The sequence below is a fragment of the Melanostigma gelatinosum genome, assembly GCF_949748355.1.
Source record: "Melanostigma gelatinosum genome assembly, chromosome: 15".
Lineage (NCBI taxonomy): Eukaryota > Metazoa > Chordata > Actinopteri > Perciformes > Zoarcidae > Melanostigma > Melanostigma gelatinosum.
The window spans coordinates 7159246-7173524 of NC_136648.1; the positions used below are offsets into that span (position 1 = coordinate 7159246).

The 14279-nt window shown below is 43.2% G+C and overlaps 1 protein-coding gene across 1 annotated transcript; it reads right to left on the reverse strand.

The window, feature by feature from the left end:
* Window positions 1-6213: 6213 nt before the first annotated feature.
* LOC306789766 (uncharacterized protein) lies at window positions 6214-14058 on the reverse strand (the record flags this gene model as incomplete). The annotated part of the gene is made up of 3 exons (XM_079285837.1): window positions 6214-11741; window positions 12165-12324; window positions 13387-14058. The coding sequence occupies 3 exons, from the start codon at window positions 14056-14058 to the stop codon at window positions 6214-6216; spliced, it is 6360 nt and encodes a 2119-aa protein (XP_079141963.1).
* Window positions 14059-14279: the final 221 nt, after the last annotated feature.

Consider the following 14279-nt stretch of genomic DNA (forward strand, 5'->3'; position numbering starts at 1 on the left):
GCGGAGTGCGCCTAGGAAGGCGGTTCCTAAATCATTCCTGATTTATAGTCTCCTCATCGTGCAAATGGCTCTACGAGGACTTGACGGACATTTGGACTGTCCAATCAGAGAAAGGAGCAAGAGAAGGTTGTGTTTCTGGTACCTAAAATATCCTGGATCGAAGTAGGACAAACCGTTATTGCGCACAATAAAGTATTGTTTTTTAAGGGTCTGGCATGAACTGTCACTTCAAAGATGTCACTGTGCACGAGCTGAAATCACATTTGGAAAATTGCGTTGGTTTCAACAACAGCACGTGAGTGTCAGGAGGTGCAGATTGGGCTATAGTTCTTTTGAGGATTTATTTTGGATGTTGTCCACAAATAATAGAAAACCCTGAACAAGTATGGTCTGATCTCCCAGAACAATTTAAGTTTGACTTAGTATTTTGTCGAGATACAGAAGATGAATATTGAGACAAGACAGAGACATTTTGTGTTTTTCTGGTTGGAAAAGAGTTTGTTTTCCCCACATGCTCCGTCCATTTTTCATGCTCACAATCCAGATTAGTGACACAATGCAGCGCTGAGAATTGCTTCCTGATATTTGATTTTTCCATTTCATCAATTTCTTTCTCCTCCTGCCTCTCGCTCTATAGACACATGCACTTCACACACATTTTCACACTGCATGGGTTTGTCCAATCGATCGTATGAAGCACTGTGTCATAAGACTCGTCAATAAACTGGCCCCCACCCATGCTAATACTTGTTTTTGATCAGTTGTGGCGTGTGTGCATGTATGCACTTTACTATGCTTTATGTGAAATACTTGAGGGGGTAAAGTGAAGTGCAAGTCAGCATCTTTAATCAGGTTTAGAGGACATGTGCAAAGGGCAAAGCGTGCAACCCGCTAATCTTTGATGGTCACCCACTCACAGACAGGACAAAGAGAGAAAGTCAGTGAGGTTTGTGGTACAACTCAAAGCCATCCAACACCAGCAGGTTTTGCCTCATTCTTTTATGTTATCAGCTCCTCCTCAGTCACCCTTTTCCTCAACTTGACCTGCAGCAAACAACAAACATATCAGACGTGTCAGAAGAGACTCTTTCTCTCCCTGTCTGTCTTTTGTCCGTGTCTTTTTCTTTCTCCCGTCTCTGCACACAGAGCTGTCAGTGGTGCAGTGCTGCTGACTAGCTGAGATTCAGTGACTGTATGCGCAGGGCAGCAGAGCTGAGCCAGTGACACTCTATACCTCTCAGCCACACTGCTCTGGTGCTTCTGGGTGTACAGTGCTCTTTACACAACATGAAAGAAGTGATGTGTGTCGACTAGATAGCAGCGTAAATGCACAAATGTTTCTTTCACAGGGATTTTCACATTTTTCTCTTGCGGGTTCAGGTGGCTGCAGTGGTTTGAAGTTGGCATGCTGCCCCCAGCGATATGACTGTGCAGGGGAAAAGCTACTTAGTGAGCTGGTCTGATCTTTGTGAAAACATCATAGGCTGTAAAAAAAACTACAGTCCGGCTTTGTCTGAGTAACATGAAGGACAAGTTAAGGATTTTACTTGTATCCTTGTTATTCATCTAAGTATGCACAAAACAATTCAGTTTACTTACGCTATTTTCACGATCAACAACAGATCATTTTTCTGTGACCCACATATCTACATTTAGTTGTTTTTTTTAATTAAAAACGTAAATAAAAGTAGCAATACCACACCACAAATGTCTAAATGTCATTAAACACTAACACCAGTTTGATTTATTCCAAAAAGTTAAATGTTTATTCTTGACATTTCTTGTTATTCTCAAAATGGTATCTCGTTTTTCTTTCTTATGCCTGGCCCAAACACTCTTCTGTACTAAACCCAATGTACGCTGTCATATTAGTTTCTTATCACGGGACAGCAATGTATCTTAGTAAGAATTGGTTAAATACTGCAGTAGAAGACATATTGAGATCTCTACTGATTTTATGCAGAAAAGCTTGATTACAAGTATTAGCTACGCAAATGCATCAATGCCAGTGGTGTTAAGTCCACAGTAAAATCCCATTACTAAAACAGGTAATGGAAATTCACATGATCAACACTCGCGTAGGAGCAGGGGGGGGGGGGGGGGGGGGGGCTGCAAAAATTCCTTCTCCCAGGCCCATTATGAGCCCTGCCAGTGCTGGCCACAGACAGAGGAGGCTGGGATTGTCACAGACAGAGCAGGGATTGTGTATTGCTGATCTGTCACCTAACTGCAGCGACAGAATGCAGTCAGTAGGCCGTAATTATTGTTTGTAGACCCGTGTTTGCCACTGCCATCGTTTAGGCCAAATAGCTCCCATTCTTGGCAATATTTGGAATTTATCGTTTTGTCTCTTTTGTTTTTGTTGCTGAGGTTCCCTTTTTCTCTCCAAAGCAACCACACTGCAGCGGAGATCATTAAAAAGAACGTACAACAGGACTAGAAGAAGAAACAAATGAGAGTCAGCATTAGTCAGAGAGTCAGTCAGCATATAAAGGCATGGGGCAACAGATAAGTTAGATCTTGCTTTCTGGGGTGTCATCGCTTCAAAACCGTAGGCACTGGACAGCAAAAAGGCATCCTTTGTTTCACCTCCCGTGATGGTGAATCACCGACCCGCGCGCCCGGTAGCCATAGCAATCGGCCCAACATTATTTGCCAGAGTTGAAACCGAGACAGATTCAGGAGCTGTCCTGTTCACCGAGTTACACTGATTATCATGTTGCATAATGAGTGTTTGTAGTGTGCAGGTTGCAACAGTGTGTCCTTGTCTTGTATTAAGTTACTTTTTTGTTTTGCTTGCTTTGGGTTTTTTTTGTCTTATACATTGTCTGGCTTGTGGATCATGACATGGCAGATTTAGTGCAGCACCATGTGAAGTAAATCTAAATGTGAAAAGGTCTATGCCAGAGGGCCCACAATTAATTTTTGTCACATATGTGCGCGATTTTATGCATCTATAAATTATTAGCAGTTCCACCAAAGACACATTTGCCCTCTTAACTTCTCAGACAGTTTTTATTGAAATAACTTTTTGAGGCCCAAAGAGGTGAATCTCACAATGTTTTCATAATAAAGTATAGAATCAATCCAACGACCAAAAAATGAATACAGATTTGCGTAACCATCTTACAATCCCTCGGATGTTTCTTGTGAGCCTTTGTAGGAGTCCGACCTGGGAACCACTGGATTATCTGGAAACTACCTAAATGTATGTAAAGTAGATCAAACTAGCTCCACCTCGACAGCTACACCAGTAAAAGGCTGCATGTGCATTGATGCATCAGTATTAGCAAACTTTAAGTACATTTTGCTGACATGTACCTTTACTAAAGAAGGACAGCTTATCACTTACTTGTAATGGAGTACTTTTATATGCTTGAGTAAGTATGTGGATCTTGATACTTCATCTACCTGGTTAGTGTGAGGAATTTTCTTTCCTCCATCTGCTGTGGTTAAGTTTTTCAGTAGTCAACAAAATGAACAGAGAACCAGTGTTCACTTCGGGGGGAATGGAGCTTTTACACTGGATACCTTTCGGCCACAGTAACAACAGAGGAATTAGACTGCTGGGGCTATTTCCCAAATCTCCATAGCGACTGACAAAACCTTTGGAAAGTTGCCAGGAATGGCCACTTTGTAAAGACCCTGCTCCCGCTCTCTTTGTCTCCTTCCTTCTTTGTCTCCCTCTGCATGTGCGTGTTTGGGTCAGGGACCAGGAGGGGAAACTGGCAAAGAATAACTTCCCAGCATTTGCCTCTGTCATTAGCACAAACACATCATGTATAATTTGTCAAGTATACAGCTTCAAATTATCAAATGGATTATCCCCAGCCAAAAACAAAGCATACTCGTTTCAAGGATAATGTCCTCTAGTCACACATATTTCAAGCCAGTCCTTCATTAGGTGTCACTTACATATGCCCGACTGCATCAGGGGGCATCACCTAGAGACCAACCGACAGCTGCAGATGACTCCTCTGTGCACTCACCTGCCTCGGGATGATTGGTAAGAGTGAGACAAACCCTTCAAGTGAAGGGAGAAAAAAGATCCTGATGATACCTATTAATACCTCACCATTACAATGTAGTTTAAACAGTCAGAATAGTGTTGATGTAAACCATCTGTTTTGACACACCTACATTAGAGGGCCAATGATGTAGCTAACATCCGGGTCACAGGGGTAACCCTTATTTTCTCCAAGAGATAATTAGCTCAGTTAACTGGGGAGGTTTTATAACCCCAGTAGGAAGTTTAAAAACACTTACCGGTGCCAATGTGGTTTTTACAGCATCCTCAAAGTCGAACCATCTGGATGAAAAGATTTTCAATCTGCTGAATTATGAAAGATTTTTCCAAATCGCGACTCTGCATATGCCCAATCCCAATGTCCCCCCTAAAGCCTCAAACCCTGAATCTTCAAGGACTTACTGACCTCAGAGTGTGAGACTGTGAGGGCTTGAAATGGTGTAAATATGGGACAGCACTTAGCTGCAACATGTCACATTACCATCAAAACAACAAAAACTGTGATGTATAATTGTAGGTATTTATTTTATACTTTGTACTCCCTGATTTGAACGTCTTCTGGCTCTTTCCTCACAAGATGAGAGGTAATTTCAGATCATTTATTTACTTGTGTTTGTCAAAACAGCTTCAATGACAAAATCAAATATTTGATGAATAAATAAATAAATATCCTCTGATTTCATGTTTGTTTTTGTTCCATCTTTAACCCTTAATGTTTCAGAGTAAATTTAATAAGACAGGCTGAACACACGTGAGCCGTCCTCTTTGTTTGCCTTTTTTTTACTGCTCCATGTGTCCACTGGTTACCCCGTGTTTGACGTCACATTGCAATGATTTGTGGGTAATATCCTTGGCCAAAGTCAGCATCATAAAGGGCTCAAAATGTCTGCGAGAGAGCCCTCAAACACTCGATGATTTGACAGTCCGTGAAGGGTGGAGATTGGGATTGGGCCATACTTCTCAGAGAGCTGTAGGACCGCCATCTTTGTTTTGATTGGGGAACAGAGGTGCAACTTGGGAAACAGGTAAAAAAAAACCTTTATTATCACTCTGCGGACGGAATGTTTTTTTCTTTCGGGTGGTAAGAGGAGTTTTTTTGATAATTCTGGAAATACCTTCAGAGCAAAAGTGACCCAGATTAACTATTTAATCTATTTATAGGTTAATTCTTAAATTGCTAAATGCTCCTCCACTATTTATACAGTAAAGGAAATGCAGAAGAAACAGAAGAACAGTGTTGATGTTAAAAAGTGCAAACACAAATCGTAATTACATAAATCTGATCCTGAAATTTGACATGGCACATAAAGGTGCACTTGACTTCATTGTTTTTAGACTTTTATGCGTTTACCAGTCATGTAGTACTTCTCAGCTTGTCCAAACCATTGTGTTATGTCCTCTAGCTCTGGAAAGAGTCTAAACAAAACCTGATGATGTCTTGTAACAGAAAACATGTGACTTGGGGAGTTGAGTTGGAGAGAAGCAGTATGACAACTACAAACACCATACAAACAAAATGATTCATGGTTTATTGACTATTGAATCAAAATTCTTCCAGCCAAAAACAACATTCTGTCAGAGGCTACTTGATAAAGAATTTAAGTTTTCACAGAATAATCAGTACTCAATTGACATACAGAGAGGAGTCTTTAGTTAAACCCTGAGAGCATCCACAGATGTCTTTGGAAATAGTAATCACCAAAAATACGTTTCGCATTCTGGTAGAACCCAAACAAGCAATACAATCTTTCCTTGGCAGTCATTTCGCTGATTTATTACCTTACAATCAATAATAAACTGATGACTTGTGGTATAATAATAGATAATACAGTGATCTGCAGTCAGGAGCATTAAATCAGTCACCAAAAAGTTGTACTTATCTGCGTATACTGTTATATTTCATTTTTGACTTCATCTCGCGATAGGTCTCCTCAGCCACCATCAAACAGACAGCAAGTTAATGTGTGTATTTGTACATTTGTGACCACATTCAAGCAGAAATAAGAGGCACAACTCTCTTCAATCACCACACATCTGATCTGGTGCTGCAAGAAATGTTTTTTGTTCATGATGTATGTGACGAAACACAACACATTTTTAGCTGCATTACAACAAAATGACCAGAGACAAGACTAAAAGCACAGGCAGGACCAGCACGTGTGCATATTTCCGGGAAATACATGCTTTTATAGTATGGGACAGTATTGGCCACATCTCACATGGAGCGTATCGCGAGAGTCTTGTGCTTGCAGGACACCCCCTCCTCCACCAGGTGTCCATCTTGCCCTTGTCACAGCTGAGGACTCCCCCTCAGGATGCACTTTTCTGTCTGACACTTTGAACTCAACTGATGCAAAGGAAGACAGACTACCATTTTTATTTGCCCAGGTTTTGGAAGTATCAATTGTAGGTGACACCCTGAAGCCTCTCCCTCTGACACTGCTTGCATCCCTTTTCCCACTTTTGACACTGGAATCATCCAAAAAGGGATCTGAATCGCTCCCATGTGGCATGTTATAGTAGGTGCACTTTGGAGTTTGAGGCTTCGCCATCTCCTCAAGCTCTGATGAGGATATGGCCGCGAGGGGGTTGTGCTGCGAGTTGCAATGAGATGGGGAATCCTCGCTAGTATCTACAGATGTGCTATCTAACTGATCGTACATTGCCAGGGAGACTGGAGGAGATTTTCTGATGAGGTGATTCTCCTTGAGCAGCCATCTACCTTGGTCGATTAGTACCCCATCAGGTGAGTCTTTTTCCGGGGTGCAAGCAATGCACTGTGTGGCCTCTGTGGCAGGATCGGTGTCTGCCTTTTGTGAGCTAGCGGCACAGAAGTAAGACAGATCCTCCTTTGAGACTTTAGTGCCCGAGTCGTGAGAAGAAAAACTCCCTCCACTTTTTAGTCGGGAATTTTGCAAGACTTCCGCATTGCTTGCATCCGACGGTTTGGAGTCGGCTCGCTCCACATTTGTTCTCCCGATGTCAGCCTCTTCTCCGCTCTCTGAGACAATATCTACAGACTCCTGAGTTTTGTATCCACCACTCTCCGACGTCTCTGGCCTGTAATCGGACAAACCTGAGGTGCTCGGGCTCGGGAGACGCTTCAAACCGTAGGAATTATCCTTTCTACATTTTGGAATGACAGATTGTTTATTTTGTGTAACCCGGGCGTTATCTGGCTCTATCCTGACGTTCCCACGAGCGTCGTACGTCAATATGAGTGAAGACGACTGCAGGGCAGAGTTAACAAAGTCAAGTAACTCCTGTGATATTTCCAAAGGATGTTGTAGAGCGCCGCTTCCTTCCTCGTGAGGCTCCCCTCCATCATCTGTTTCAAATTCATTTACAGTGTCTGTCCCATTGCCTTTATCGTCCTCACACGGACAGTCGGGGTAATATTTGGTTGGTGATTCAGTGTTGTGTTCTACCTTTGCGTCTGCATTTGCTTCGTCACAGCTGCTCTGCTGCTGCAAATACGAGGCCTCCTCGAGTAGGTTTTTACAAACCGTACCACCGGCAAAACTGTCGGCATCTTCAGAGGCATTTTCTTCCTCTTCCTCGTCCTTTGATTCTTGCTCTTCCGTCTCGTCTAACCCCTCATTTAACTCATTATTTTCATTTTCTTCATAATCTTCCCTCTCCTTGTCATCTAACGTTTGCCGTGCTTTGACATTTTCTTCAATTTTCTCTCCAACTTCTTTCCCTCCTACTGATTCTTCCTCAAGACTGTCTACTGTTTCCTCCGACTCTTTCCTGCTCTCCTCACTCTTCCTCCTCACCACCCGATCTTCTGTATTTATAACCTCAACATCCTCACCATCGTCCACCACCTCTCGTTCTCTCTCTTCTTCCTCATCATTTTCCTCACTTGCCACCTCTGTTTTTTCCTCTTCCTCATCTTTCTCCTCAATAACCTCCCACTCTATATGTTTCTCAGTAATTGCATCTGTGTCCTCCTGAATCTCTTCAATTATATTTTCTACATCCTCTTCCTCATCAATACCTTCCTTAATTTCCTCTTCCTCATTATTTTCCTCCTCAATACCTTTCTCTGCTTCCTCCTCAACATCTTCAGTAAAAGCATCTGCTTCTCCTTCCTCCTCCTCTACTTCTTCAATAATATGTCCTACACCCTCTCCAGCTGTCTCCCCCATAGCCTCATCTGCTTCCTCTTCCTCGTCCACTTCTTTAATATTCCCTACTTCCTCTCCTTCATCTGTCGCCCCAATAAAGTCATCTGCTTCGTCCTCTTCGTCCTCCTTCACTTCTTCAATTATATTTTCTTCTTCCTCTCCTTCATTAGATTCCTCAATAACCTCACCTGCCTCTTTTTCAGTCTCGTCCCCTTGCCTCTTCTCCTCACTCTTTTCCCCCTCATCAGCCTCCTCCTCCCCTTCCTCAGTCTCGTCAACACGAGCGTCCTCTCTTGCTTCTTGAACTGCTTCATCCATTAATACCTCCTCTGCTTCTTCTAGTTTCTCCCCATCTTCCTCCTCATCCACTGTCATCTCTTCCTCTGTTCCTTCCTCCACTTCTTGGACAGAGTCCTCGTCCTCTACACTTCCTTTTTCCGCTTCCCATTCCTTCTGCGATTCCTTGTCATGCACTTCCTCCCTTTCTCGCTTTTCAGTGTCTTCATCTTCACCATCTATCTCTTTTGTATGTCCATCCTCTCTGTCATTCTCCACTTCCCTAACCTCGTCGACTTGTTCCTCTTCTTCCTTGTCATGTTCTTTGTCTGTTAAGGACTCATCTCTGTCTGTCTGGGATATTTCTGGTTCTTTATAAGGTTCCTGGTCTGACTCAGAATACACAGATTGCATTTTCTCTGATTGATCTATCTCTCCATTATCATTACCCGGTTTGGTCTGAGTAATGTCCTCAGCTATGGAGGTAATATTAAGCTCCGGTGATTGTTTTGTTGCATTGTTGCATTCTTCAACAAATTGTTCCACATCGTCCTCTGAGTCCGACTGGTTTCTTTCGGTTTCTACAAAAGTGCTCTCCTCTACAGGGTAAAAACGTTTAGCTTGATGGATCGTTGACGAAATCTCTGCTCTGAGGTCTTGCGGCATATGCAGCTCATCCATCAGCTCTTCAATATTCTCGAATGCATCGCCCCCTTCGGAGAGAACATCCAGGGCAAATTCTGTGTCTGAAAATTTGGGGGACAGCGGCTCACTTTCGAGCCGTTCTCTCAGATTCTGGAAATCCTTCCAGCGTTCTCTGAACTGGGAAGACGCTCTGCTCTGCAGATCCGTCAAACTTGCCCTCAGCTCTTGCTCGTCCTCGATGGCAGAAATTTTCTGCAGGGATTCCATCATCAGCATGGCCTCGGATTCGTTGCCGTCTTCCAGCGCAGATCCGGTTAGGATATCACGCAGAGTCACCACCGACAAGAATGACACGAAGGACTTGCATGTCGAGCCGAACACTGACGCCACTTGTGTGGAGAAATCAGGAAGGCTGTTGGACGTCTCGAGGTTTGATGTTGTGTTGGCATTACATGCATTTCTGATACAGTGAATAGATGAATACAGTTCATGCAGGACATGTATTGTATTTGCTTTTGGGTCCAAAATGTTGGCTGTAGATGAAGACGATTCACTGTCAGCCGGACCAATGGCCTCTGCAGATTTGTGTGGCCTCAGTCTGTCTTCCTGTTGCACAGGATCGACTCTGACACTCTGCATTGAAACACACAAACCTTTCACGTATTGTTCATTGTGCAACAAAGCTGTAGCTTCACAACAATGAGCTACTGAAGCTGATTTCTTCATAGCATCACCGGGAGATAGGTAGCACTCGTCTGGATGAGTCTGGCATTCACTCTTTTCATCTGATTCGGAATCATCGCCGAGCTTAAACACAACCTTTGTTGGAGGCTGTGATTTATCTGCGATGGCCTCCTCAGTGTGTGGCACTGGGTCTGGGCTGACTTTCTCCAACCAGTGATCAACATATTGGTGGATTTCAGAGGGCGAAGGATTGAGAGAAGGCATCGAACTCTCACTTAACTCTAAAGACCTTGCCGGTGATGGTATTCTGCTTTCAGTCATGGATTTGGGCTTGCTAATTGTCTTTTTGCCTGGCAAAAGGGATTTCTTGGGTTGTAAAATGTCTGACAGGTTCTTCTTCATTTGAGGCCTCCCAGTTGGAGTGTTTACATTATGGCCATTATATTTAGCAGCTGGTTTAGTCATGTTTAGTCTCTGAGGTGGGGTCCTTCTCACATTTAATAAGGCTTGCTCTTTCCTGGGCATCTTTTCATCCTTAATCGCTTTCTTAATTTGAGGCTTTTCTGCTCCTCTACTCTTTTGACCACTTTTAGCACTTTCCGATGAACTTAAAGTCTTTTTTCCCACACTGGCATTACTGAGCTTGTCTGTAGATGAAGGTTTGCTATTTTTGGGAGGGTTAACTATGCTTTGTTTTTGCTTTTTATCTGAGCTGCTCGTTGAACTTAAACCCTCCTTATTCCGAGCTGGTTTAATTGTCTTTTTCTTCGTCTCACTTTTAGGAGTTTTGTCTTTTTTTGTTGTCTCCTGTATTTGGGAGTTTGTTGCAGTAATCTCATACGTTGGAGTTACTGGCTCTGATGACAATGACAACATCTCCTCTTTCTGTCTTTGTTGTGAGTGAGTGGTGGGTGGCTGCCAGCTAACATCTATATCACAATCATTCCTGGATGAACGCTGCCCTGATTCAGTGGACGGTTTGCTTTCTGGCGCTGGAGTGGAACCATGCTGGGGTACACTGTCTGTGCTGTATTCCTCATTTGCAAAATAGTTGTCGTAGCAGCCTTGACTCTCATAAATATGCATCACAGTTTCTGTCACCTCCATCCTGTTATTCGCTATCTGAAGAACCTCAGCTACTCCCGACGATATGGCGGAGGAATTGGAGCCTTTGTTGCTCTCCCCTGCAGACGTCGTTTTCCTAGGTTTGGGGATCGGCCTGTTGCTGCTGCTGCTGCTGTGTCTGACAATGCAGTATCCCTCAGTCTTCTCACCATCAGACGTCCTCTCCATGTAGGAATAATGTCCCAGGGTGCTCTCTTGAACCCTTGAGTCTGTCACCGTCTTTACACTCTCAACCGACGCCTTCTTCGTAACGTGGCGAGGGCCTGGTGTAGGTGTGCGTTTGAAACCAGTTTTGGATTTTCCCAAAGCCATGGATGTGTAGCCCTCGTGTGCTTGCTGGTCCTGAAAGTCCACACCCTTTCCAGGTCCAGCGGGATGGTTCTCCTCTCTCGTCCCATCCTCACTGGAGCTAGAAGAGTTGTTGGCAATGGCGTTGTTTGAGTCAGGTGAGCTGTTGCCCGACTCAGAAATCGAGGCACAAACTGCCCCCTTGCTAAGGCTGGAGCGGCTGAGTGTGGTGGTCCAGTGGAGCATCTCCTCCTCTTTAATGGTCAGACGAACTTTCATCTCCACGGTCATGCTGCCATCTTGATTCACACGGAAAGACTTTTCAATGTCATCGTCCTGAGGTACAATGGACACATGATGCTCATTGTCTACCCTCCCGGTCCCACACGTGTCCACGGATGCATGACGATGGTCGACCTCTGTTTCAAATGATCTGCTGTGGTGATGCAGGTGGCTGTTGGTGCTTCCATTTCTAGACTTGTTTATCTGGTTGACAATATATCTCTCTGATGATGAGGAAAAATTCCTTGAGCCTCTTCCACTCGACAAAGATTTGTTGTTGTCTTTGGTTGGAAGTGTTTGTGAAAGAGAGGAGGAGAGACAAGGAGAAAACAATAAAATCGTATGTATTAAAGAAGCATCATGGAGTTCTCATATTAATCCTTTCAGGGGTTGATTGTATTGAGGTCGAGGCAGGAAAACTCAGTGATAAATATCTTAAAACCAGGACAGATTAAACCAAAATGATCTGCAACAGCTAGATACCACTAGAAATAACATCACTATATACCATCCAGAAATATAAACGCGAACAAAATATATGTATCCATTCAGTGAAAATGAAAATGTTTATCTGTAAAGATTTCATTATTTTTTTGTGGTCCTTACCGATGCAAATACTGTCTATGGTGTTCTTGATAATAAGGGGACCACATGGACGTTTTAAATTAAGATGTGAATTAACAGTAGAACTGACTACAACTTACCGGTTCTGGGCTGCAACATAGGTGATTCCACAGTATCCACGTACATTACTTGTGCCATCTGGCTCGCGCCGTGAAAACTGTAGTTTCCTAATCTGAATGGCTCGTTGCCTGCTACCACGACAACTCCAGTGCACAGGATAAGTCCTGCAAGACCATCGATCTAAAAGAGGAGCGGAAACCATTTTCATTACACCAGGCACGTTAAATTGAGAACGCTGTCTATGACGATGTTATAGGACATATGGAAAGAGGGATTACGGAGCGATAACTCACTGGGAGGTAGAGGTTTTGATAGCCCCTCTTAGCACTTCTTGGAATACTTAAAATGTGGAAAGTAACAGGATTAAACCCTTGATTCCTAATTCCTGAAATATAAACTACAGTGTAAATTGAGCCCATAACAGTTTATTTATTATATTTGGAAGGTTTTGTGGACATGAATATAGTTTCACACACTATTTCTTTGTTCAATAAAAGCTCAATCAGACATACAATGATTATACAACCATAACAGTTCTTGATGGCATCCAAATTTTGATGCATTCATAGACTTAAAGACTGAAAACAAGAGTGAAAGCTCTGGGACAAGTGAGTAAGTGGACCTTTAGTAAAGATTGTTTTGTGAAGAACTGTCAAACTCAACTTTTAACGAGAATAATGGAAAGTTTGAGCATCTGTAAATATGTCAGACAATCATCACAGTTTGATTTGTTTCTTTTGTATCAAAATCTGTGTGGTTAGAATGTGTGTTTGAATTTCAGCTGGCAAAGATTTTGTTCACATTTCCAAACAATATTGTCAAGGTCTAATTTATTCGTTAAGTTTCTCCCTCACCCTCATCCTTACAAAAACATTTTCTTTTGTAGTTTAACAGCAGGTGCTGCAGGAGTATTTCTTATGCAGGCACAGTGACCTCCTGGGTTCTCCACTAGTTGCCTGTTTCTCGTCTTTATGCTAAGCTAAGCTAACGGACTGCTGGCGGCAGCTTTATGTTGAACTGACAAGTACGAGAGTGGTATCAATCTTCTCACCCAACTCTCTGCAAGAAAGCCCATATCAATCAATGGTATTTTACAAAATTACAAACTGTATTGAAGCAATTTTACCCATTAAAACATCTTGTAGACCAGATAAAGCTATCCCACTTTCACAAAGAAGGCTGCTCATGATATTTTTAGGAGTTGCTCTGAATCAGCATTTTTTCAGTTTCCCAAGTACTTACTCTTCTGCCATCTGTAGAAAATAGTTTCAGCACTGGGAACTGCAGGATCTGGGAGAGGTAATCCAGTAAAGCATCAAATGTTGGTGTTGTTCTTCTCTGGAGCACAATTATGCGTTTAACAGTGGGATCCCTATTCCTGATGACAACAAGCCTCTTTGGTGTCCGTACTGCTGCCCTCTCTGTGATCTTTGCCGGCCTGCTGGTGATGACTTCGTTCCTTCTGCCAAACGGACCAAACTGGGCTCCTTGTCGTCTACGTCGCCCTGCACTGAGGAGTCCGGCGGCATTCCACGGTACCTGTCGTCGGTTCACCTCATCCAGGTTTAATGGCTTCACCCGTTTGTGATCAGAACACACATACGATCCGCCATCGTGTAAGTCGTCTAAAGCCTTAACCAGGTTGGTGCCGCGAGGTGTGGTGATGGTCCTCACTCCAAATGCCAGAGGCACTTTCTTGGCCAGAGCATCCAGTAGAGCGTTAAATGTCTTGAAGGTGCGGGCGTTGATGACCATGCGATGTCCACTGAACGTATAGTCTCCGCTTTTGTAGAAACATACTCTTTTAGAGGCGGAGGGATCAGAGATCGGCTGTAGGGGTCGGGAGGGTAATGTCTGCCCACTGCCTGAGGACAATTCCTCGGCAGGTGGCTCCTGGACGGGTGTGTTGCTCATCCTTTGTGGTGGTGGCTAGAAAGAAAGCAAAGAGACGGAGAAAGCTCATCACACTCTAAAAAAAAAAAAGTTGAGTATACTTAAAAAGGTTAAGCAACCAGCTGCAAAGGCTTTTTTGAGTATGCTCAACTAAGTTGTGTCAACTTAGGATAAGAAGTTAACTCAAAGTGCTATTTTAAGTTTCTCAAACTTGATATTTCAAGTGTTCTTTACTTAAGTAC